At 58.9% G+C, this 24,420-nt stretch overlaps 1 protein-coding gene across 1 annotated transcript; it reads right to left on the bottom strand.

The window, feature by feature from the left end:
- Nucleotides 1–639: 639 nt before the first annotated feature.
- Nucleotides 640–23,130, bottom strand: LOC138813913 (E3 SUMO-protein ligase PIAS4). Its single transcript, XM_070002506.1, has 11 exons — nt 22,665–23,130; nt 17,505–17,931; nt 8,224–8,308; nt 7,305–7,346; nt 7,061–7,151; nt 6,829–6,957; nt 6,630–6,735; nt 3,682–3,755; nt 3,387–3,547; nt 1,550–1,680; nt 640–1,453 (listed from the first exon to the last, which is right to left on the bottom strand). The coding sequence occupies exons 1-11, from the start codon at nt 22,689–22,691 to the stop codon at nt 1,188–1,190; spliced, it is 1,539 nt and encodes a 512-aa protein (XP_069858607.1). The 5' UTR covers nt 22,692–23,130; the 3' UTR covers nt 640–1,187.
- Nucleotides 23,131–24,420: the final 1,290 nt, after the last annotated feature.

Raw genomic sequence — 24,420 nt, 5'->3', positions numbered from 1 at the left:
TCAGTGGCTTCACCGTGACCTTTTTATTTGCATTTTTAAAAAACAATTAAATTAGAATACAAATATTAGAAAACAGCGCCCGGGCTGCCAGTGGGGCGTGGCCGGCGGAGCTCCTGGAGAGGCTGCCCGGCCGTCCTCTAGACCTGAAGGTATTGCTTCCTGACTCGGAGAGTTCTGTGTAGAATCGGCGGCTGCCCGGCGCTGGGCCTGGAGGGCTGGAGGCCCCCCCTTGCCCTCTGAGACCCCCCCCCAGCAGAGGGGGTTCCGGACTGGTGTGGTGCAGGCCAGGCCCTGTTGGAAGAGAGGCTCCCAGGGAGGGGCCGGGAAACCCAAGAGCAAGACGAAAAGGAGGAGCCAGCGGGAGCCCCGCGCCCACCCGCCGGGCGGCGGCATCTGTGCTGCTCCATAGGGAAGTTAACCTGAATTGGAGTTACCGAGGTAGCTGGCTAGAAAACTGAGAACCCCCCCCACCCCACGCCACACGGTGCCGCGCCTCTGGGGCCCACCTCCCTGGGGAGGCCTGGCCCGGAGCCCAGCCTTCTGAATACCAAGTTATTGCACTTTCAAAAAATACAACACATCTGTGGCGCACACCCTCCCCGCCCCCCCGGCCCCCCGCCCCCCCACCCCTCCATGGCTTCTTAGCTAGGATGCTCGCAGCACAGCAAGGCTGCCAGGGCTCCAGCCTGTGCATTTTGCGGAGAAAGCAAGGGAACAGACACAGCCAAGGGCGAGGGTCACCAGCCAGGTCTGGCCTGTGCCCACCCCATGGGTCCCCTGCACCAGCTGGAAGGGTCCCGGGCATTGCAGGCAATGGCGGGGCAGGGCGGGGGGGGGGGAGTTTGTGGGGCGTCCTGGGTCCCAGCTGCTCACCACTCGTGGACCCGCTCAGGCTCGGGCCTGGGCTCCAGCTGGGGACGTGGCTGTGTGGTGGCTTTTGCCTTATTCTTCAAAGTCGGGGTTTTTTTTTTTTTTTCTGTTTTTTGTTTTTGTACTTTTTTTTTTTGTCATTTTACTTTTTTTAATCCCCCAGAGGAGTCCAGAGGTACAGGTGCCGGGAGCCAGGGGCGGAGCGGAGAAAACAAAGTGACCCACGAAGGGAAAGCAAAGGCCTCCTCCTCCCCGCGCACCCCGCGCCTGCGCCCGCCCTCGATGGTGAGCACCCGTGAGTGTCCAGCGGCCCGCGGTCAGCAGGCCGGCACCAGGCCCTTCTGGAAGAGGCACCGGCGCTTGGGCCGGGGACCCTCCTCGTCCTCGTCCTCCTCCTCCTCGTCCTCCTCCTCCTCCTCCGAGGAAGACGAGCTGTCCAGCGTCAGGTCCACCACATCGGCTCCCGGCTTCCCATTCTCCACACCCGGGGCACCCGGCCCGCCGCCCGCACTGCCCAGCGGGCCGCTGCCACCGCCACTGTTCACGCTGGGGGGCGGCAGGAGACCGTTGGCATCGGAGGCGCCTGCGGGTGACAGGGATGGGGCACGGGCACTCGGGATGCTGCGCTCCGCAGAGCGGTGGCCAGGAGCCTGGGGGGGGTGGGGGGGGAAGGACTCACCAAGCACCAGGATGGGGCCCTGGGGGCTGCAGCTCCGCTCCTTCTCGGCACGGATTGGGCACCACGAGCCGTCCACCAGGTACTCGATCTCATCCGCATCCTCACACTCGCTCAGGATCTTGGACAAGAGCCTGGGGTGGGCAGGTGGGTGAGGGTGGGCGGCCAGGCACCCCTTGGCCCGCTCCCCGCTCCCGTCCAGAAGCCAGGGCTGAGGGCTATGGAGGCCAGGAGAGGGGGCGGGGTCTCGAGGCAGCTCCGCCTCCCCCATCCCAATACCCCCCCCTTTTTTCCAATACTCTATTTTTGGAGAAGACAAACAGAGGCCTAAAAGGCGGGGCTCGATGCCATAGGCAGGGAAACCCCATATAGCGAGTGGGGGACAGGCCCAAAGCGGGGGTGCTGGTTGGTCCACAGAGCCTTGGGGGAGTCACCAGGGGCTGCTATGTGCCGTCCCGGCCAGTCGGAGAGACAGAGGTCTGGTAGGGGCGGATGGTGCCCAGACCCCCCCTTCCCTCCCCCCCTACCCCCCCCACCAGCCCAGCCCAGCCATGCTGCCTGGGGCCAAAGCTGCACCCACTTCCAGGTGGCCTGGACCATGCAGCTCAGGCCACTCTCAGGGGCCGTGCAGGCTGCCCCGGCCCCATGGTCTCCCACACCCGGTTCACGTGTGTGTGGATGGCGCTCTGCGTGGCACAGGGTCCTGCCTGTAAACTCCTATTGTCCTGACAAGATGGAGACGGGCCCTGGCGTCTGCACCTGCCAGGCCCGAGGCCCTGGAGCAGTCAGAGGCGCGGGGGAGGGCACAGGCCGCAGCTGCTGGCCTGAAGACACAGCAGCCATTCAAGCCAGGTCCTCTGTGGTCCCAGGGGCCCACTCCCTGCACCCAGGCGGGGATAGCGCCCTGGGCCTTCCGGGAGGACCTGGCCTCGGAGCCGGTGGACCTGAGTGCAAGACACTGGCCTGGTCATCTGGGAGCTGGGGGAGCCTCCTCATCTGAAAAGGAGGGTGTCTGGCCAGTGACCAGGGGAAGGACGTGCACTGAATAAGGGGTCTGCTGGGGAAGACAGGGCAGAGGCCTCTCCCTCCATTACCGTCGGGCTCCATGCTGGCTGAGGACCGAGGTTCTGCCTGAGTGACTTGGGGACCAGAGGGGTGTGGCTGGAGGCGGCATGAGCACCAAGCCAGACAACGGGGCTCAGGTTCTAGAAACTCAAGACCTGAGCAGTCTCTCTCGAAGGGAGAAAGGTGCATGCCTAGTCGCCTTCTGGTGCAAGGCTAGACTGTGGGTCATTGCAGGCTAGTGCCACCTGGGAGTGGGTGTGGCCAGGACGTGGGGGAGGAGCCAGCAGAGGTCACCACATGGGGACAGTCACTCCCAGAGTCCCTCGGCAGTCGAGAGCTTGGCTGGTGTGAGGAGGAACAAAGAAAAGTCACAGTGAGCCAGGCCCCAGGGACTCACGCCTGTCATCCTTTCTCAGGAGGCTGCGATCTGAAGATCACAGTTCAAAGCCAGCCTGGGCAGGAAAGTGCATGAGACTCTTTATCTCCAATGAACCACTAGAAAACCGCAAGGGGCCTCACGGCTCAGAGAGGTAGAGCGCTTGCCTTGAGTGAAAAATGCTCAGAGACCGTGTTCAAACCCCACGATTGACAGAAAGTCACCGTGGATGCCGGCGGGACCCCTGTGCCACCCGTGCCGCCCTGCAGCCTCACACGCGGCCAGGAGTCGGCCTTTTGCTGACCCAGTGTCTCCCAAGGGTTTGGCTCCACTCTTTCAGGCACACCAGGGCCCCGGCGGGGGGGGGGGGGGGGACTCTCCTTGGGCCCCGAGGCTCACCCGTCAATGATGAGCTGGTCGTAGGGAGCAGGCTTGTCGCACACCGGGCACATCCATGTGGGCTTCTTCTCGTTCATCTGCAGGTAGAAGACGGCGTCGAAGCACTGCAGGTGGGCGCAGGTCTCTGCCCGGCAGGGCACCGACAGCCGCATCTTTACCAGCTGTGGGAGGGTGGGGTGAGTGGGCTGTGCCACCCCCAGCCTCTCAGGGGCCCGTGTGACTGGGGAGACAGCGCTGGACGGAGGAGAGGCTGTGGGGGACCCCCTCCCCCACCCCCACCCGGCACCGGACTCACCGGGCAGATGAGGGAGACCCGCACGCCCGTGGTGGCGATCTCGCTGTCAGGGTCCAGGCGCAGCTTCTCCTTCACTGAGGCGGGCAGAGGGGCAGAGGGGGTGTCAGGGGGGGCAGGGCGCTGCGCTGCGCCCCTAACACCCACGCCACAGCACCAGCGTCATTCGTCTCTGACCACAACTGGACGAAAGCGCACATGCCCAGATGCTGGTGCTGGCGGCCCCGCAGACTCCCACCCTCCACAGAGCTGCTATGGACTCCAAGACTTTTCTAGAACAATCTGGACAGCACAGACCCACCCACGGACAAGCACTGTGATCCTCACTCTGCCGCAGAAAGGCCACACGGGGAGGGGGACCGAGCCGCCCCTGCAGCCTCGCCTCCAGGACAAACGGACAGCTGGCTCTTGCCATGGGAAGAGCCTCGTAATGGGGGGTGGCCTTGCCCCACTGGGGGTGATGCTCCCCAAGGTAAGCCCTGGGGGTATCTGGTGTGTGCCCAGTCCCCCAGACAAAGGGCAGATGGCCTCTCCCTCCTTGGCTGCCAGGATGCTGCACCCCTCCCTCCTCAGGAATCAGCACGGCCTCCTCTTGCTCCCCATCCCTGACCTGAGTGTCCCCCCACCTGCCCATGACCTGTGTCCTCTCTCTCCCAGGGGGCCAGGTGAGGACCCGGCTGCTGCGGGTGCTGAGCCTCTGGCCACGGCAGTCACACTCCAGTATGAACTTCTACCCAACACTCCCACTCTACCCGAGCCCCAGGCTGAGCGGGGCTAGGGGCACAGCCGCCCCGCCCCCCCCCCCCCCCCCCCCCCCCGTGTCAAGACAGTGCACGAAGCAGGAGGGGCCCGAGGCATCAGACAGGCTCCTAGCCCATGGCCAGGCCTGCCCAGCACACACCAGCCCCATCCCCGGGGCAGTGAGCAACGTGGCTGCTTCCCTCCCCGCTTCCCCCCGCCCCCTCACCCGGGGCCAGGGACCGGGCAGTAGGAGGTTTCAGCAGCCTGGGGCTGGGAGGAGCCCACAGGCTGGGAGGCCCAAGTAGCAGCCACAAGTCAGGCCCAGGTCTCGGGACAAATGAGACCCTCCCCACTGCTGATCAGCGCGGCCCACCCCTCAGGCCCCTAACACTGGGCAGCAGCCTGCTCTGAGGGACATGGCTGGGCCTGACTCGCCGCGCCTCCGCTGGGTAGGCGGGCTGAGGCGGCGGCTGCGCTCCAGCCAGGTGGGGTCCAGGCAGCCCGCACCGTCCCTCAAGGAGCACAGATGGGTTTGTGTTGAGAAAGTGACCACCAATGACTTGCCCAGCCACACAGCTGCTTGGTGGCGCTCGATGAGGACCTCGGCATCTGCTCTTGCCAGTCTAGGTACAGCTGTCTTTCTCAAACTCTTAAGTATTGGGTGTTGCACGCGCACACATGCGCGCACACACATACACATGCTAGTCCTGGGGGGTTGAACTCAGGGTGTGGATGCTGTCCCTGAGCTTTTAGGGCTAGCACAATACCACTTGAACCACAGCTCCTCTTGTGGCTTTTAGTAGTTAATTGAAAATAAGAGTCTCATGCACGGGGCACTAGCGGCTCATGCCTGTAATCCTAGTTACTCAAGAGACTGAGATCTGAGGAACGTGACTCAAAGCCAGCCTAGGCAGGAAATGCTCTGTGAGGAGACTCTTATCTCTTAACCACCTAAAAACCAGGAGTAGCACTGAAGCTCAAGTGGTAGAGCACTAGCCTTGAGCAAAAAAGCTCAGGGACAGTGCCCAAGCCCTGAGTTCAAGCCCAGACTGATTAAAAACAAACAAAAATGTTCCATAGACTTTCCTGCCCAGGTTGCCTGCAAAGATGCTTAGATCTCAGCCTCCTGAGTAGCTAGGGTTATGGGCGTGAGCCACAAGTGCTTGGCTCTAGCTGTTATTTTTAAAAGCTTCTTGGGGAATCTGGTGCCACTGGTTCAGGCCTGCAGAAGGTTCATTGGACTCTTCATAGGAGTATTAATCATCACCAAAAAGCTGGAAGTGGAGCTGTGGCTCAAGTGGTAGAGTGCTAGTGTTCAGCAAAAAAAAAGCTCAAGGATAGCACTCAGGCCTTGAGTTCAAGCTCCAAACTGGCATAAAACAAACAAACAAGAGGCAGAGATGAGAGGATCATGGTTTGAGGCTACCCCAGGCAGGTCAGCAAGATGCCATTTCAACCAACAAGCCATTTGTGGGGCTACAAGCCTTTCATATTAGCTATGTGGGAGGTCATGGGTATGAGGATAGCAGTCTGAGGCTGGAACTCGGGCAAAAACTTTGTGAGACTCCAACCCCCCAAAATAATTAAATCAGCTGGGTACCGGGGGCTCATGACTGTCATCCTAGCTACTCAGAAGGCTGAGATCTGAGGATCACGGTTCAAAGCCAGCCAGGACAGGAAAGTCCATGAGATTCTTGTCTCCAATGAATCACCAGAAAACTAGAAATGGTGCTGTGGCTCAAGTGGTAGAGCGCTCGCCTTGAGCTGAAGAGCTCAGGGATAGCACCCAGGTCCAGAGTTCAAGCCCCACTACCAACAAAAGCAAAACAAACAAAAGTTAAATCCCAAAGGGCTGGCGGTGTGGCTCAGCTCTAGGTACCTGCTAAGCAAGGGAAGACACTGAGTTCAAACTAAGTTCAAACTCCAGTACTGCCAAAATGAAAAACAAAATAACCCTTTTGTTACAAGCACCGCTCACCTGAGTGTCTACCCGGGGGCAGCGGCCCTCCTGAGGCTCTGAGCTGCTCTCAGAACAAGACCCAACTGTCTGCCTCCGCCCCCCCAGGGTGGCCTTGCACCACCACCCCCGTCACCACCCTCCCCAACACCTCCCTGGCCACGCCGGTGCTTCACAGCGGGGAGGGTGGGCAGGCTGGGGCGGCCCAGGGCCCCAGTCTCTGGCTCTGGCCACAGGCCAAGCGTGTGCTCACCCAGTGCCTTGCACAGCTCGGGGTGCTTCACCCCGATCGTCTTCAACCTCTGCAGCAGCTCCGACGACGTCAGCTGCCGGACCAGGTAGAGCGCCACGGAGTAGCTCTGCACGGGGCACAGGTGTGGGGTGGGTCAGGGCGCTGCGACGGTGGCGGGGGGGGGGGGGGGGGGATGAGGGCGGGCGGGCAAGCGGCTCACCTTGCCGTAGTTTCCCCACGTGACAGTGATGCGGTTGGTGGCCGAGGACAGGTACATGAGGTGGGTGAGGTTGATGGGCCGGCATGGCCGCTTGGGCTCCACGCCAGGCTTGTTGGAAGGGTAGTAGCCCTGGGGGGACACGGCTGCTCAGGCCACTGCAGCGGTCCCCCTCTCCCCACACCTTCCCCCGGGGTTCCCTGGGTCACCCCACCGCCCCTGTGAGGGCGCTCACCGGGACGGAGCAGTAGCTGTGGTTGACCTTCACGGCGATGTTCGGGGGGTACTGGTCCTCCTGGGGGCAGCTGGTATCTGAGTAGCAGATCCTGTAACACGGGGCGACCCAGAGGCTGCAGAGGCCATGCTGGGTCCAGTGAGGGTGACAGGGGTTGCATGTATCTGGGCTTCAGGGTGAGCCCCAAGAAGGCAGTGGAGAAGGGGGTGCGGATGGGGGGGGCGGTACAGGGCAGGGGACGTACCTGAGGACCACCTGCACGGCTTTCACTCCAGGTTGAAGCTCTCTATGGATGCACAACAGGACCCAAGGGAGGAAGAGGGGGTCAGGGAGGCAGCGTCTTGCACGCCACGCCACGCCACACTGACCAGCCCTTTACCACCCCAAGCAGCCAGAGGCTGGCAGGTGGCATCAGCAACACCCTGTCCCATGCTGCCCAAGTCCCGCCCTGAATACCCTGGAGAAAAGAATAGCTCTCGGCCTCCCTGGGGGAGCGGGCATTGCTCAGGGCCTTGGGGGCCAAGGTGGGTCATGCAGGGACACCCAAGGACACGGTGTGTCTGCTCAATGGCCAGCGTGGTTCTGCTGCAGCTGGAGGCAGGCGCGCGGCCGGCTCTCAGCCTCACCGGGGCTGTCACTGCCTCCCGGGGACCCAGGGCTGTGCCTGGGGACACTCAGCTGTCGTGATCAGGAGCTCTTGGCATGGAGAGGGTACAGGGCCCAGAATACCACCCCAGAGAATTACCAGCAGTGTCCGCGGTGTTGGGGGTGGGGGAGGGAGGAAGCTTGTTAAAAGGGGCGTCTGGGCTGGGAAGGTGGCTCAGTGGTAGAGTGCTTGCCTAGCACACATGAAGCCCTGGGTTCTATTCCTCAGCACCACATACACAGAAAACATTGGAAGTGGCGCTGTGGCTCAAGTGCTAGCCTTGAGTAAAAGAAACTCAGGGACAGCACCCAGGCCCTGAGTTCAAGCCTTAGGACCGGCAAAGAAAAAAAGGGGGGGGAGGGGAGAAATCTACCTCTGGAGGGATAAAGGGTCAAAGGATCAAAGTACATGTCACTCTAGGGTCAAAGGTCAAAGTACATGCCACCCCCAAGCAGGAGAGGTATGGGGCCTAGGTCAGCCGGGGGTGACCACTGAGGCGGAGGGTGGGGCCGCACACCTGGAGCTCCGGATGAGGTCCACCTGTCTGGGTGTCAGGGCGAAGATGCAGGGACTTTCCTGAAGCTTCTCGGCGTTCTGTGGGACTGAAGGCAGACAGGGTCAGGGTCATGGCCATGGCCAGCCCTCTTCAGACCAGGAACAGGAAACAGGAAGCTGCTGACAGCTGGGGACTAAGGCAAAGCCATCCAGCGCGGAGTGTGAGGGGGGACGCTGGGCAGGAAACAACAGTGCTACCTGGCTGTGGCCCTGATTTAGGGGCCCTCGTGGAGCTCAGGCCATGCAGGTAAGAGAAGGTGGCGCCCCCTGGTGAACCCTGCCTGCCCGCCCTTGCTGGCAAAGTGCCCTTCAGTGGTAGCCATGGCTGCGCTGGGGCCGCCTCCGGCGCTGGGCCTGCGGGGGCGAGGCACCGGCCTCCCAGGGCCTCCCAGGGCACAGGAGCAGAAGTCACAGAACTGGCTGCCGGCAGGGACAGAGGCCGTGGGGCCTTGCTCACGGTCACACCACCACTGGAGCAGAGGGCCTAGAAAGTTCTGAGGGCAGTGGGGCTCTTCCCTCTCATAACTGACAGAGCCACGGGGGCTCAAAGAGAATGCTTTCAGTAAGCGAAGGATGCAGTACTCCTACATCAGGGGGACACCGGCAAAGCCATACGCGGGGACCGGTGGGGGCAAGTAATTCCTAATTAAAAAAAAAAAAAGCGGGGGCTGGGAAGTGGCTCAGTGGTAGAGCGCTTGCCTTGCATGCCTGAGGCCCTGGGTTCGATTCCTCAGCACCACATAAGTAAAAAGAAAAAAGCCGGAAGTGGCGCTGTGGCTCAAGTGGTAGGGCGCTAGCCTTGAGCTGAAGAGCTGAGGGACAGCGCCCAGGCCCAGAGTTCAGGCCCCACGACCGGACCCAAAAAAAAAAAAAAAAACAGCGGAAGCTGGGTACTGGTGGCTCACGCCTGTCATCCTAGCTACACAGGAGGCTGAGATCTGAGGACTGCAGTTCAAAGCCAGCCCAGGCAGGAACGTCCGAGAGACTCTTATCTCTAATAAACCACCAAAAAACCAGAAGTGGAGTTGTAGCTCAAGTGGTAGAGTGCTAGCCTTGAGCTGAAGAGCTTAGGGACAGCGCTCAGACCCAGAGTTCAAGCCCCATGACCGACAATAAAATAAAATAAAATAAAATAAAATAAACAAACAGTAGCAGGGCGCTGGTGGCTTCACGCCTATATATCCTAGCTACTTAGGAATGTGAGATCTGCGGACTGAAGTACAGAATCTTCCATGAGACTTTTTTTGGCCAGTCCTTGGCCTTGAACTCAGGGCCTGGGCACTGTCCCTCTTTTGCTCAAGGCTAGCACTCTTATCACTTGAGCTACAGCATCACTTCCGGCTTTTTCTGTTTACGTGGTGCTGAGGAATTGAACTCAGGGCTTCATGCATGCGAAGCAAGCATTCTACCACTAAGCCGCCTTCCCAGCCCCTATGAGACTCTTAGCTCCAATTAATCACAGAAAAAGCCAGAAGTGGAGCTATGGCTCAAGTGGTAGAGTGCTAGCTTTAGCTAAAAAAAGGAGCTCAGAGACAGTGCCTAGACCCAGAGTTCAAGCCCCAGGACTGGCGAAAAATAAAGTATAATCAGTAAAAACTCTGGCCAGAGGCATGGCCCAAGTAGTAGTGCCAGTGGAATAAGCAAAGGTAGCAAGCAGGGGTCCTGAGGTCAAACCCCAATACTGGCATGACTGGTAAGTAGGCAGACAGGCCGATGGGCAGACACCCTGGATGTCTGGATAAGGAGCTCTCTCCTGAGGTTTTTGTTTGTTTTTTTTTTCGGTCTCGAACATGCACCCTTCAGCTCCAGGCGAGCACTCTACCACTTGAGCCACAGCACCACTTCCTCCTGAGTACTTTTGTTGGGTGCTGAGCACTGCACACTGCCTACACAATAACACTCGGGAGGAGGGGACAGGGAGCAGTCCCAGAACACTCATGTGTTCCCAAGCCTTCAGATGTCCCATCCCTTGCAGGGAAGGCTGCCCTGTTTCCAGAGACCCCAGTGTCCTCTCTGGGTGACTTGTATCTGTCATCATGTTAGCACCCTGTGCCTGCAACTTGAGATCTTCCTGCCTCAGCCTCTAGAGTGCTGGGATTTACAGGTGTGGACCAAAATACCTTGCTAGACACAGTTTTTAAAATTCCGATGGAAGCCCTGGCCAGGGGAGTCCCTGAAGAGGGGATACGAGGCCTGGGCCCTGGGCTTGGGACACTGGAGGGACATGCCTAGTTTCACCCTGCAAACTACTTAGAGCAGGGACAGCCAATGCTCCCATAAATTATGGTCCCAAAAGCCCTTCCAGGGGCATGCTCAGGCCAGTGGTGTCTTCTGTGACCTCTCCCAGTGAAGGGCTGGGGCAATCACAGGGCTGACTAGCAAGGATAAGCTCCTGAGTTCAAACTCCAGTTGCCACTAAGGCGCTGGTGGCTCATGCAGGTAATCCTCGCTACTTGGGAGGCTGAGATCTGAGTGAGAATCACAGTTTGCGGCCAGCCAGAGCAGGAAAGTCCATGAATCTCTCATCTCCAATCTATTACTAAGAAAAAGCTGGAAGCGGCACAGAGGCTCAAGTGGTAGAGCACTAGCCTTGAACATAGAGAAACTCAGGGACAGCTGAGGCCGCATTTAAGCCCTAGGACCAGCACTAAAAAAAAATAACAAAGGGAACCACCAGGTGCCAGTGGCTCACGCCTGTCATCCTAGCTACTCAGGAGGCTGAGATCTGAGGATCACGGTTCAAAGCCAGACCCTGCAGGAAAGTCTGTGAGACTCTTATCTCCAGAAAACCAGAACTGGCACTGTGACTCGTGGTAGAGCGCTTGCCTTGTGCTGAAGAACTGAAGGACAGCGCCCAGGCCCAGAGTTCAAGCCGCACGACTGAAAAAACCAAACAAGCCAAAACAAAACAAAAAAAACAAAGAGTTCTGTGGACAAGGCCAGGTGCCTATGACAACCGCTTATGACTGCCCCCTGACCCCAGCAGGCCAAGTGCCAGAACCTTCTGAATCCCAACCTGGAGACCAGGTGATGCAGAGGCCAGACCTAGTACTCTTAGAAGCCAGCGGCTGGGGTTCAGATCCAGCCCTGGAGGGCCTCCCCCCCACAGGCTGCTTTCTCTGGGTGCCCAGGAAGAGGCGGCTGTGGCCGGCTTGAGTTTGTTTGTTAAGCACTCGCTGGTCCCTGGGTGATAGCAGACTGTGGAGCCAGGGCTAGGGCTCAGGAGGAAGGCGTCTAATTGGGGAGCAGACACGCCCAGATCTGCCCAGGTGTGTGGGGAGCAATTACTCCAGGGCAGGGTGCAGGGAAGGCCTCACAGGGCTGACATCTGAGCAGGCGTGGGGGGGTGGGGGAGGACGCTGGCTAGGAAAGTCAACACGCCATGCCCCCCTGGCCTGCAAGGTCTTGGGGGGGGGGGGGCGGTGCCCAGGGCTGGTCCCTAGCATGGAAGGCCACGCCAGTTTCTCTTTGACCAAGAATCAGGAGTCCTTCCCAAGGGCTCCTGTGTGTAGGTGAGGTTGGGCCGTGCCACTGTCCCCAAACCTGCTTCTACCAGGCTGGCCAGGGACAGCTCCCTCCAATCACCCGCTCTCCCAGGCCTTCCTGGATTACTTCCCCAGCACCCACAGCACTTCTACTCCTCACTGGAGGTGAGTTCAAACCCCAGGGCATCCCAGACCCTCTCCCTCAGCCCATCTCCTGGCCCCGGGATGACGGTTCCAGCAGAACCCTGTCCACAGTGAGTGTGGGACCGGTCCCACACCCCGGGCCTGGACTCCACAGGGGCTGCCACCACCTCCCCCTCTCCTGCCAGGGCCTTGGCACTCTTGCTGAGTCTTTTTCTTTTGGTTTCCCTGCAGTGCTCGAGACGAACCAGTGTCCTTTTTTTCGTTCTTCTTTCTCTTTGTGCCAGTCCTAGGGCTTGAACTTAAGAGCTTAGGTACTGCCGCTGAGATTTTTTGCTCAAGAATGGCACTCTATCACTTGAGCCACAGCTCCACTTCTGGTGTTTTGCTGGTTAATTGGAGAGAAGAATTTCACAGACGTTCCTACCTGAGCTGGCTTCAAATCATGATCCTCAGATCTCAGCTTCCTGAGTAGCTAGGATGTCAGGCTTGAGCCACCTAGCAGTAGAACCTGGATCCTGTGCCTGCCGGGAAAATGGTTACTACTAAAGTCACACCTCAACCCTGTCTTGCTATGTGGACCAGCTGGCCTGGAACTCACCAGGCTCCCGCCTCATCCTGCCAAACAGCTGGAATGACAGGCATGACCACCTATATCCCTCTTCTGGAACACTCCTATCCGTCCCTGTGGCTGAACCTGCCTTATAAACTGTAGCCTGCCCTCTTTGCCTGACTTCCTGCAAGACCTGCCTCTCACCTCCACCCCTTTGCTCTTTGGGCCAGCACAGCATTAGGTCCAGGAGAAGGGGTGGTTCTGTGCGAAGATCATATCTGTGATCTTGGGATCCTAGCTATGGAAGCCACAGACAGGAAGACTGGAGATTGAATACATCCCTCGGCAAAAACAAGAGACTACCTGAAAAATAACTAAGGTTAAAAAGGACTAGAGGTGGTGGTGGTACACGCCTGTAATCCTAGCTACTCATTACTCAAGAGGCTGAAATCTGAGGATCATGGTTCAAAGACAGCCCAATCAGGAAAGTCTGTGAAGCTCTTACCTCCAATAAACCACACACACACACTCTCTCTCTCTCTCTCTCTCTCTCTCTCTCTCTCTCTCTCTCTCTGGAGCTGTGGTAGAATGCTAGCAAAGCTTAGGAACAGGCCCCAAATTCAAGCTCTGGGATTGGTATTCCTTATTCCCCCCGGAAAAGTCAGAGCTGGAGTGGCAGGGTGTCAACTGCTACGGGTAAGCACATGGAGTTTGAGGCCAGCCTGAGCTACATTATCCAGTCCCTGTCCCATCAAACCGGAAGAGAAAGAAAAGCTCCCTCTGGCTGCTGACCACCAGCCTGAGGGGGTGGAGCTAGGAGGAGGCCGGTCAGCTAGACAGGTGGACATTGGCTGCCAGGATTGGAAGACTAGAGGTAAAGTGAGCAGAATGGTGGAGGGGGGAGATGGGGGGGGATTCTGACTCCCCCACCCTGGGAGGAATGTGACTGCCCAGGCTCTAGGGCACAGCTTGGAACCCAGACAGCTCCAAAGGACACCATACCCTCAGCGTCTTTAGTGACTCTAAAGGGTCCAGTTTTGTTTTTTTTTTTTTTTTGGTCGGTCGTGGGGCTTGAACTCTGGGCCTGGGCGTTGTCCCTCAGCTCTTCAACTCAAGGAGAGCGCTCTACCACTTGAGCTACAGCGCCACTTCCTAAAGGGTCCAGTTTGAAGCATAAGACACACCAGCAATGCTGGGCACTAGTGGCTCACGCCTGTAATCCTTACCACTGAGGAGGCTGAGATCTGAGGACTGAGGTCTGACACCAGCTAGGGCAGGAAAGTCTGTAAGACTCTTAACCACCAATTAACCACCAAAAAGCTAGATGGAGCTGTGGCTCAAGTGGTAGAGCGCCGGTTTTGAGTGACAATGCTAAGGAATAGCACTTAGGCCCTAAGTTCAAGCCCCAATACTGACAGCCATACAAAGAAGACACACCAGCAAGCTGGATGAGAAGCCGCAGTGATCCCCACAGCCCTCCATGGGCTGTGTCCCTGCCCCAGCACCCCATACTGGCCCACACAACGGGCCATTCAGTGGCATGAGCGAGCCCCCTCTGCCTGGCACTTTCCGTCCCATGCCCCCATGCCAGGAGCACACGCCCCACCCTCCTGGGCCCTCGAGGCCAGGAGGCCTTTCCAGCCCACCATCCTCACAAATGCACAGTAATGGCTCCTGACACTCCCAGCCCAGGCTTAGGAGGAAGGGTGAGGGGGGTGTGCGTGCTGCGCCAGGCTCCTCAGCCAGCATCGGTGCCACCCAGCTCTGGGCGCAAGAGCAGCTTGGGGCTGGACTAATGCATTTCCTCCCTTCACCTCCCCAACTCCCATACCCATGCCCATGATGGCCTCTTTTCTCGCCTGCACCCCTTGGTCAGGTTCCAGCTGCTGATCCTCAAGCAACACAGGGGCCGTGTGTTCCTGGGCCCTGGATCAGGCAATGGCCTTCTGCCTTGGCCTGCCTGGCTCCTGGGTGGAAAGCCACCCAGAGACCCCTGTGCTAAGGCCGTGCAGATGCTGTCTGTGGGGAAAGGGGTCGTGCTGGGAGGACAGATGAGCCTGCTGTGGTAGCCTGGGCAAGGCTCCTAACCTCTCTGAGCATGGGCCCTCCCTCAGCAGTGGCTCCTGTGTCTCTATAATGGCCAGCCATGCTCTCCTGGGCTCGGGGTCCAGCTCCTGGTCTGCGGCTGCTCTGCCTCCCCTCCCCCACCCAGCACACCACCAGGGTGATTTATGGTTCCTGTCTGCCTGGCGCAGGCTCCAGCCCAGAGCTCAGAGCCAGCATGGTTCTTCCGGGGAATCGGATCGGAGCCTGTGGGCCTCGCTCCGGTTAGTGGGTCGTGGCCAGGGCAAGGAGGAAGGGGCAGCAGACAGAACTGGCCCCTGGTCAGGCCTCAGGCGATGCCAGCACTCCATGGTGGGGAGGGCCATGCCCAGGGTGAGGTGGGTTGAACCACCATGGGTTCCGGAACATGAGGACAACTGCCTCCAGCCTAGAGTCTGTGCTCTTCCTAAGCCCCAGGAAGCCCCTCAGGACCCCCAGAGCATGAGGGCCCATGGTAGGTGTGCCCTGGTGGGATGGGGGGTTTGCTCTCAGGCCTCCCCGCTATGGGGAGGGGAAGGAAGGGAGGGCGTGCGGCCTCTTTGTTCTAAGTGCAGCAGAGGCTGCTGGTGCAAACAGGGGAGCAGGCTCTCCCGGAGATCAGGTGACCAGGGTCCCAGGGGGGGCCCAGGGCAGTGATGCATTGTGGGGCGGAGCAGTGGAGCAAGCAGGAGGCCAGCCCACCCTGCAGGGAGGAGGCCCGTCATGCCCTACAGGGAGATCCAGTCACCTCCGGCCCAGACCCACCAGCACCCAGCCTGGCTCACACTTCCCTGTGACTTCGGTCATTCTCTAGACTCCTAGAGTCCAAACTGATCTTCAGAATCGCCCGTCATTCCCAAGGTCCCCATACTCTTCGGGGGAGCCCAGAGAAGGGAGGAACTGAAAGAGCACTCAGGCTGGGGAAGCCAGCCAGGAAGAACCAGGGATGAGCTCTGATCCCCAGTCAACTATTAGGCCAACCTGCTCAAAGAGGTTCTGGTGCCAGTCTCCTCCACCATGCAAGGTCTCAGCAGAGCACACCAGAGGGTGGAGCTTTAGATCAGAGTGCAATGGCTCATACCAGAGGAAAGCCAGCATCAGGCAGAAGGTGGAGGCTCTGGGGGCTGCAGGATGGAACCCATGCCAGTCCTTCTGCCCTCCCCCTCCTGCAGCCCCGCCAGAAACCACAGCCCTTCTCCCAACCTCCTGCAGCCCAGAGGCAGCAGGCAGGAGGGCAGATCAACCATCAACCACTCCTCATTCTCCCCCTCCACCAGAGCAGGGGAGGGGAGCGGAGGGGGCTGGCTGGCACTAGCCTGTGCTGAATGGCGGCGCATGCCAGAGAGGCCCTAGGGCCAGGCAGGAAGCTGGGTCAGCAGTGGGGGAGGCATGGAGGTTCTGAACCACTGGGCCCAGTGGGGGTGGAGAGGGTTGGGGAGTTAAGACCCACCCACTCTGCCACAACAGTGAAGGTACCAAGGAAGGCAGTGTGCACTGCAGTTCCAAGTGGGGTGCCGCAGGAGGCCACCCACGGGAGGGCAGAGGGCTCCACCTGTCTGTCCGTGCCGCAAGCCCAGCTCCTGGCACTGCGAGGCAGTGCCCATAAATACTGGCTGTGAGAGCACGTGGATGGGCGGGTAACCAGGCAGCAGAACACAATGGGCCAGGTCTCCAGGTGATGGTGCCAGTTGGGTACCTAGTAAAAGCTGGGTGCTGGGTATGAGCCCACCAAGGTCCGGAACGGCTGGCTGGCTCTGGCTGAGGGGCTAGGGGGACCTGCTACTGCGAGTCTGGGCTGGTAAGGCCTCCTCTGTCCTGAACTAGGGGCAGCATCTGAGGCTGAGACCAGGCGCCCAGCCTCCCTGCAGCCTAGGTGACAGACACTGCCAGGGAGGGCCTGGCCTGTCCACACTGCTCCTACAGCCAAGTTCTAGTTCCCAGCTCCATCAACACTGCGACAAAGAATCAGAGACAGGAAGGACTGGGGAGCTTAGATCTGTCTCCATCCTGTGGCCCCCAGCCTGAGCTGGCTGTCAGGTTACCTGAGGCTCCCCTGCTGGCAATGTCCTCCCTCTAGATAGGTCAGAGGGTCACACACCATTTTTCAGCCCCTTTCTACAAGGACTAAGCACAGGTCACAGTGAGTGGAAGGCCTCTGAATGAGTGATGGGAAAAGCAACGGAACAGGGCAAAAGGGAAGGGGTGGTGTGGCCACACCTGTAAGCCCAGCACCGGGGAGGCTGAGGTAAGGAGATCGCAATTCCAGCCCCATTGGGCTGCACAGGCAGACTGGCTCTTAACAAAGGACTGTGGCTTCCAGCTGGGCCGTGTGTGTGCTCACAGAAGCTGGCTCTCTACCTCCCTCTCAGGACACTCACTCTGGGACACCAGAGCCACCAGGCTAAGGACATTCAGATAACTTATGCATGCAGCCTCCACAGTCTGAGGAAGGGCTCTTCTAGCCTCAGCCAAACCTTCAGATGAGTGGCCCAGTGGGTGGCCCACATTCTACAACCTCACAGGTATGAACCAGATGCTCCCAGTTTACTGCAAATTTGTCCACAAACCCACAGCTTATTCTCAGTGTGTGTGTGTGTGTGTGTGTGTGTGTGTCTGTCTGTCTGTCTGTCTTGGTCTTGGGGCTTGAACTCAGGGCCTGGGCACTGTTCCTGAACTTTTGTGCTCAAGGCTGGGGCTCTACTATTTGAGCCACAGCCCCACTTTTGGATTTTCAGTAGTTCATTGGAGATAAGAATCTCATCTGGCTGGAACTCTGATCCTCAGATCTGTCTTTTCAGTTGCTAGGATTACAGGAATGAGCCATGGGTGCCCGGCTTCCACAGCTGCTGTGTTAAGCAGCTGGGTTGGGGGCAGTTTGTTTGGCAGGTACAGTAACCCACAGTAGACCCAGTGGCTTTGCTGCCAGGAAAGACGAACCCCAGGGTCCCTCGGGACAGGCAGCGCAAGGCAGTGGCTACTCACCTAACTCGGTGGGCTTCAGCAGCTCGTCCAGCATGTTGAAGAAGGGCAGCTTCACCAGGCGGACTTCTGGCTTGAGGGTCTTGGCAGGCAATCGTCCAAGTCCATTTAGATACTTTCCGTAGAGCACAGGGTAGTCAATATTGGGGCCCGACAGCGGAGTCCTGGGTACCGTGCCAGCCCGGTCGTAGGTGGAGTGCACGGTGAGAGGGTCCAGGGGCCGGTGGGGCTGTGGGCCAGGCTCCACGTTCTTCTTGGCATAGCGTGTCTCGTAGAGTTCCTTGATCTTCTTGAACAGCTCCGGGCTGCAGTCGAACTGCACCAGCTGCAGGGCCCTGGTGACCAGCTCGTGCTTCAGGCCACTCTTGCTGCGGCCCACGAATCCCAGCAACATCTGGAGGTCGGACACGCGGAAGCTCATCACCATGTTCTGAGGGAAGCAAGCACACACAGCGCTCAGGGAAATGCATAGCACTCGGGCACACGGAAGCTCATCACCATGTTCTGAGGGAAGTGCACGCACACACATGCGCACGCACACACACAGCGCTCAGGGAAATGCATAGCACTCGGGCACACGGAAGCTCATCACCATGTTCTAAGGGAAGTGCACACACACGCATGCGCACGCACACACATGCACGCACACACACAGCGCTCAGGGAAATGCATAGCACTCGGGCACACGGAAGCTCAACACCATGTACTGAGGGAAGTGCACGCACACGCGTGCGCACGCACACTCACACACACACACACACACACACACACACAGCACTCAGGGAAATGCATAGCGCTCGGGCACACGGAAGCTCAACACCATGTACTGAGGGAAGTGCACACATGCGTGCGCACGCACACTCACACACAGCACTCAGGGAAATGCATAGCACTCGGAAATGCAAAAGCTCATCACCACGTTCTGAGGGAAGCAAGCACACGCAGCACTCGGATGGCCTGGTGGGGGTGTCTGGCTGACCCAGGGTGTCCGAGAGAGAGCTGTTCCAAACCATCCTGTCCACCACCAGGAAGCCTGTCCCCCCTCCAACTTTCCATGCAGCAGGAGCTCCTCCCACTGTCCCGCCCCCCACATCTATTTTAGGTTCTTTTTTTTTTTTTTTCGTCATCTTTGCACCTGAAAGCATCACCAGGGCAGGAACTGGCAATCTTCCCCATAAACTAGCTCTTCCCTGGGCTGGGAAGGTGGCTCAGTGGTAGAGCGCTTGCCTTGCATGCATGAGACCTTGGGTTCGATTCCTCAGCACCACATAAGCAGGGGGAAAAAAAAGCCAGAAGTGGCGCTGTGGCCCAAGTGGTAGAGCGCTAGCCTTGAGCTGAAGAGCTGAGGGACAGTGCCCAGGCCCAGAGTTCAAGCCCACGACTGGACCCCAAAAAAACCCCAAAAAACAAAAAACTGGCTCTTCCCAATACCGGTGTGGGCTGACAGCTTCCCTGATTCCCATCCTTTCCTCAGGGCGGGAAGCTGGGAGGACCCTGGCAGAGCCATTGCTCTAGCCACAAACACAAGTAACCACAGCCATGCCGGACCTTACACTAGTCACCTGCTGGAAATCGAGTCTGAAACTTCACTCTCCAGACGACTCCCAATACACCCCATTCCCATAGGCATCTGCTCAGATGGGCACCATCTGGCTCAGGCAGGGGCTTGCCCCTGGGCACCCTGGACATGGCTGGCTTGCCTCTGGGGACATTCTGAGCACTTCCGGGTTCCTGGCAGCATCCCTGGCCTCCACCTTACTCCATCCTGGAGCTTCCCCACTGGTGACAGACATGTCCCCAGATACAGCCCAGTGTCCCCAGGGGCAGCATAGGTCACAGTTGAGAAGGGCTGGTCTCACAGGCTAATTAATCGCTGAGCTGGTGGCAAAGTGACGGGTGACACTCAGCAGGACCTGCCAGCTATGCCAAGGCAAACCAGAGCTCAGCAGACACTCATGTGTGACCTGGGCTCTGTGGTAGGAGCTGCACGTCCATGTAAAGGTGGGCCTGTGCTCCATCAGGCAGGCAGGTGAGGAAACTGAGGATGGGAGGGAGAAGAGGCAGGGCTGGGGTCTGGGCTTGTGGCCAGCCACTGCACTCCTTAAGAATTTATTTAGGGGCTGGGAAGGTGGCTCAGTGGTAGAGCGCTTGCCTTGCATGCTTGAGGCCCTTGGTTCCATTTCTCAGCACCACATAAGCAAAAATAAAAAAGCCGGAAGTGGTGCTGTGGTTCAAGTGGTAGAGCACTAGCCTTGAACTGAAGAGCGCCCAGTCCCAGAGTTCAAGCCCCACGACCAGACCAAACAAACAAAAAAAAAGAATTTATTTATTTTTATTTTTGCCAGTCCTGGGCCTTGAGTCAGGGCCTGGGCACGGTCTCTAAGCTTCTTTTGTTCAAGGCTAGCACTCTACCACTTGCACCAAGGCACCACTTTTAGCTTTTTCTGTGTATGTGGTACTGAAGACTAGAACCCAGGGCTTCATGCATGCTAGGCAAGTACTCTACCAATAAGCCCACTAAGCCATATTCCCAGCCCAGAAATTTTCTTACACACACACACACACACACACACTGCACGGGGAAGAGCAGATTGGCGGGGGCGGGGGGGTGGGGGGGAGCACTGGGTCACCACACCTGCTGAGGAGCTTACCAAAGTGCAGGCTCTCAGAGAGCCAGCCATGCTTTAAACACAAAGATGCTCTGCTCCCTTGGCCTGACTTCCTACCTTGTACAGAAAGAAACAGCTTGTGGACAAGATGTTCCTTCTGGAAGTGGCTCAAGCCTTTTAGGAGGGATAGGTGTGTGGTCAGCTGGGAGCTGACCAGGATGCACCAGCAAGAGCAGGGAGTTCACAGCCCTTCCAACATCCTCAGCTCCAGATCCCCTGCTAGTTAGCCCAGGGCCTGAAAGCCAGCCACTCCAACATCAGACTGGGCACCACAGAGCATAGCTCTCTTGCCTGACCATATGTTCCCGACTCACATTTCCCCACAGCTGCCACTCCTGAGCCCGTCCTGGACACTGGGGCATGAGGGGTAACAGACAGACATCCAAGAAGCCTCAGATGCAGTGAAGAGCACTTCCTGTTCTGTCCATCCAGACCTGCCTGCCTTTGGGCTGTTTGTAAACAGGGCGGGGGGGGGGGGAGCAGCAGGAGGCTGACACAGCTCCTCCACCATCCCGGATGACTGCACCCTCAAACCTGCCTCAGCATCGGTTTCGTATGCCTGTGTGCCAATCCTACATGTTCTCCATCGGCACCCTGTGCACACTGAAAGGCAAACTCTGGGGCATGTATCCCACAGGGCAGGGAGAGCTACTGAAGAAAGAGGGGACATTTCAACTACAGTTAAGGCAGAGACCAGAGCAAGAGACTCCAGGGGATAGAAGGTCCCTATTCTTCTGGACCAACAACCTAGCAGTTCAGAAAACTTGAAAGGTCAATGTGACTTAATGGGGGTGGGGGGGATTGCCACCATAGGTCATGCAGAGGACATCAGATCAAATTTCAAGGCAGCCCCTACCCTCTGCAGGGAGGGTCCAGAGGTACGGCCCCACATGCTACAGGAGGTCACCTTTCAAGGCTCCAGGGGACTCCAAGCAGAGGCTAAGCCTCTGGGATGCAGAGTGCAGATGTCTGTCTCTCCATAATCCTGGGGAGGGGCAGATGTGTATGTGGTACAGGTTTTGGGGAAGAGTTCTGGGGAAAGGTTGGTCTACCCTATAATCACATCCTAGAAGCTGTCTTCTAGATTGCAGGGGGGAGAAGGGTGAAGTAAGGGGAGAGGAAGGAGTGAGGAGCAAACACCAGCAGGTGAGGAACTGGGGAGGGGAGAGCAGAAGGAGGTCGAGGTCCCACAGCTCTTAGGAGTAGCTGTCTGGGGGAGGGGTACTTCTGAAAGGAGGTCAACTGTGAGAACACTGGACCCTCACCTGGGAAACAGACAAGCTTTCAGCAAGAGGGTTAATAGGGGCCAAATCCTGGAGAGGGAAAAAAGTCTTGAAACCAAGACCCAGGAACAGAATAGGGGAGCAGCAGTGAAGGCCCACCTTAAATAGAGCCTATTAGGGACCCTCCAAGGATCAATATGGAAGACAAGGCAGAAAAAGAAGGGGACTAAAAGCCAGAAGTGGGTGCATAGGGTCCTGGGGGCTCAGTAGAAAGGAAGCCGACCCCAAACATAGACTCATCAGGAAGCAGGTTGGAGACTAAGGAGTAGAGAGAATCCCGTTTAAGAGTGGTGTGGAGAGCCCCCCCCCCCCGCCCCGAAAGTGAGAGATGGGACACGGAAAACGGGGAGGGAGGGGAGGAAGGAGGGAGGTGAAAGATGGAGGGCCAACATCCAAAACTGAACGGGGGGTCGGAGGTGGGGGGGGGGAACCTCCGACCGACAGGGGCTGGTCGGGCTTGCGTCCCACAGAGAAGGCCAGGGGTGGCCACTCTGTCACTCTGGAGCGCCGGGAGGGGGCGGGGCGCGGGGCCCCACCGCACTGAAGAGGAGTCCCAAATGATCCTGAGGCACGGACACCCCCCTTCCCGCCAGCCCCCTCCCCCGCTCCCGAAGACAAGTGCCGTGAGAGGTCGGGCCGGGCACCGGGCTGTCCCCCGGGGCGGTGGCAGGGGTGTAACGGAACACTCCTCAGCCCACCCCACCCCTAAACACCCGCCGGGCTCAGGGGACTCTCCGGAGCCGCAGACCCCAAGCTTTTAGCCTGCGGGGCAAGGGAGGCTGGGATCTCGATCTCGGACTCCCCCCGGCCAAGAAGAAAGCAACGAGGAACGGCTCCGGACCAGGTAGGCAGCGGGCAGCCGGTCCGGCCCGCCGTCCCGCAGGACTGCGCCGGCACCGGCGGAGCCCCCGACCGTCGGGACGTCGGACCCCAGAACTACTCCGGGGGGTGGAGGGGGGCACGGCCTCGGCCTGAGGGCCGGGGGACACAACCCCGGCGCCAACACCGGGATGAGGTTTGGGACCCCGCCCCCGGCCTCCCCGCCCCCCGCCCGCACCCGGAGCCCCGGGGCCCCCGGGCCACCGTCCCCGGAGGCAGCCACGGGCGGGACGCATCCCACGGCCCCGGACGGAGGGTGCAGAACCCATCTGGAGGACCCGACCCCGCCCCGTCACCCGCCCGGCCCGGCTGGAGCCGCCGCGCTCACTCACTTTGGCCTCCACCAGTTCCGCCGCCATCTTGGCCACCAGCGTCCCCCGCGCCGGGAGCCCCCAGCCGTCGCGTCACGTGACCGCCCGCCACTCGTAGGCGGGGCCAACGCGCGGGCCTATTAACACCGCCTCTGACTCCGCCCCCCCGAGCTGGGCGGATGGTTACATACTGCGCAGGCGTGCGCGGCCACCGCCCGATCTTCCAGCCAATCAGAAACGCCAGCTACCCTACACCCTCCCCCTCCCCTTTAGGTTTTGCCCGCGACGGCCACGCCCACTCGCGGCGGCGTCTGGCTTCTTAAAGGAACCGAAGCGCCGCACAGGTGGGGGGCGGGTGCCGGACGGCGTCTAAGGAGGGGGTTGAGGAAGGGTGGGCTCCAGCGCGACAACAATGCCGCCAGGTGTCACCGCTCCGGGCGCGCGGCGGTCGCCAGGTGCGTTCGCGAACTGCCGTCGGCGTTGGAGGAAGAGGAGACGGTTGCTCAACCGCTGCGACTTGCCGGTGCGTGCGGTGTGGCGCCTGGCGGCGGGGCGCAGGCGGCGCGGGGCGGCGCGGCGCACACTGGCGGGCCCGAGGCGCTCCGCGCGCCGCACATCCGGGTCCTGGGGCGCACGTGGCGGCGCGGGCTGCGCGCTGGCTGGGCCGGCTGGAGGGAGGCTTGACGCCGCACCACGGCCACCACCGCCCGCAAACTCCCCAGCGTCTGGAGGGCCTTAACGACTTTCCGGAGGAACGGATCCCCGGCAGGTCCCGAGTTCTCACCCACGGGGGAACCGTGGACATCTTCCCGCACCTGCACCTGCTCCCGCTCAGAAGCTTCCTTTGGTTCGGTGCCGGTGGCTCACGCCTGTCATCCTGGCTACTCAGGAGGCTGAGATCTGAGGATCGCGGTTCAAAGCCAGCCCTGGCAGGAAAGTCTGTGATAAACCACTCAGAAAACCGGAAGTGGCGCTGTGGCTCAAGTGATAGAGCGCTCGCCTTGAGCTGAAGAGCTGAGGGACAGCACCTAGGCCCCGAGTTCAAGCCCCACGACCGACCAAAAGAAAAAAAAAAACCAACCCAATGTGGGGCTGACTCAAGTGGGAGAGTACCAGCCTTGAGCACAAAAAAGCTCTAGGAGCATTCAGGCGGATTTCAGCCCCAGGATGGAGAACACTCATAAACACACAAAATGGGTTGGACGCAGTGGTGTCCTCCTTTAATTTCAGCTTTTGAAAGGCAAGGGGATTAGGGAAACCTTAAATTCAGAGACAGGTTGCACTACATATCACAACCCTATCTCAATTTTTTTTGTTGTTTTGTGCTTTTCCTGGGGCTTGAACTCAGGGCCTGGGCGCTGGGATTGTGTGTCCAAGGCTGGCACTCTACTTCTTTAGCCACAGCTCCACTTCTGGCTTTTTAGTAGTTAATTGGAGGTAAAAGTCTTACAGACTTTCCTGCCTGGGTTAGCTTTAGACCACAGTCCTCAGATCTCAGCCTCCTGAGTAGCTAGGATTACAGGTGTAAGCCACTTATCAGGACTATATTTTAAATTTGCAAACGAAGACAATCACATTGTTTGTGTTCTCTCAAAATCTACTGGTTGAAAGTGATTAGATTAGGGTTAGACGTCTTATAAGGGTGTGCTCCCTATATTGGTATTAGCCACTGTTTTTGTTGTTATTTGTTGTTTTTGTTTTTTTCTGCCTGTCTCGGGGCCTGAGCACTGTCCCTCAGCTCCTCAGCTCAAGGCTAGCACTCTACCACCTAAGTGAG

The sequence above is a fragment of the Dipodomys merriami genome, unplaced genomic scaffold (genome assembly GCF_024711535.1).
Source record: "Dipodomys merriami isolate MVZ:Mamm:240054 unplaced genomic scaffold, mDipMer1.0.p SCAF_6, whole genome shotgun sequence".
Classification (NCBI taxonomy): Eukaryota; Metazoa; Chordata; class Mammalia; order Rodentia; family Heteromyidae; genus Dipodomys; species Dipodomys merriami.
This window is presented reverse-complemented; position numbering and strand designations above follow the sequence as displayed.

Excerpts from the sequence above, each read along its gene's own strand:
- LOC138813913 (XM_070002506.1), bottom strand. The coding sequence starts at position 22,691 with ATGGCGGCGGAACTGGTGGAGGCCAAA. Across the intron at positions 7,347-8,223 it reads GACCTCATCCGGAGCTCCAG|AGAGCTTCAACCTGGAGTGA; the intron begins GTGTGCGGCCCC and ends GTGCATCCATAG. Across the intron at positions 6,736-6,828 it reads CGTGGGGAAACTACGGCAAG|AGCTACTCCGTGGCGCTCTA; the intron begins GTGAGCCGCTTG and ends TGCCCCGTGCAG.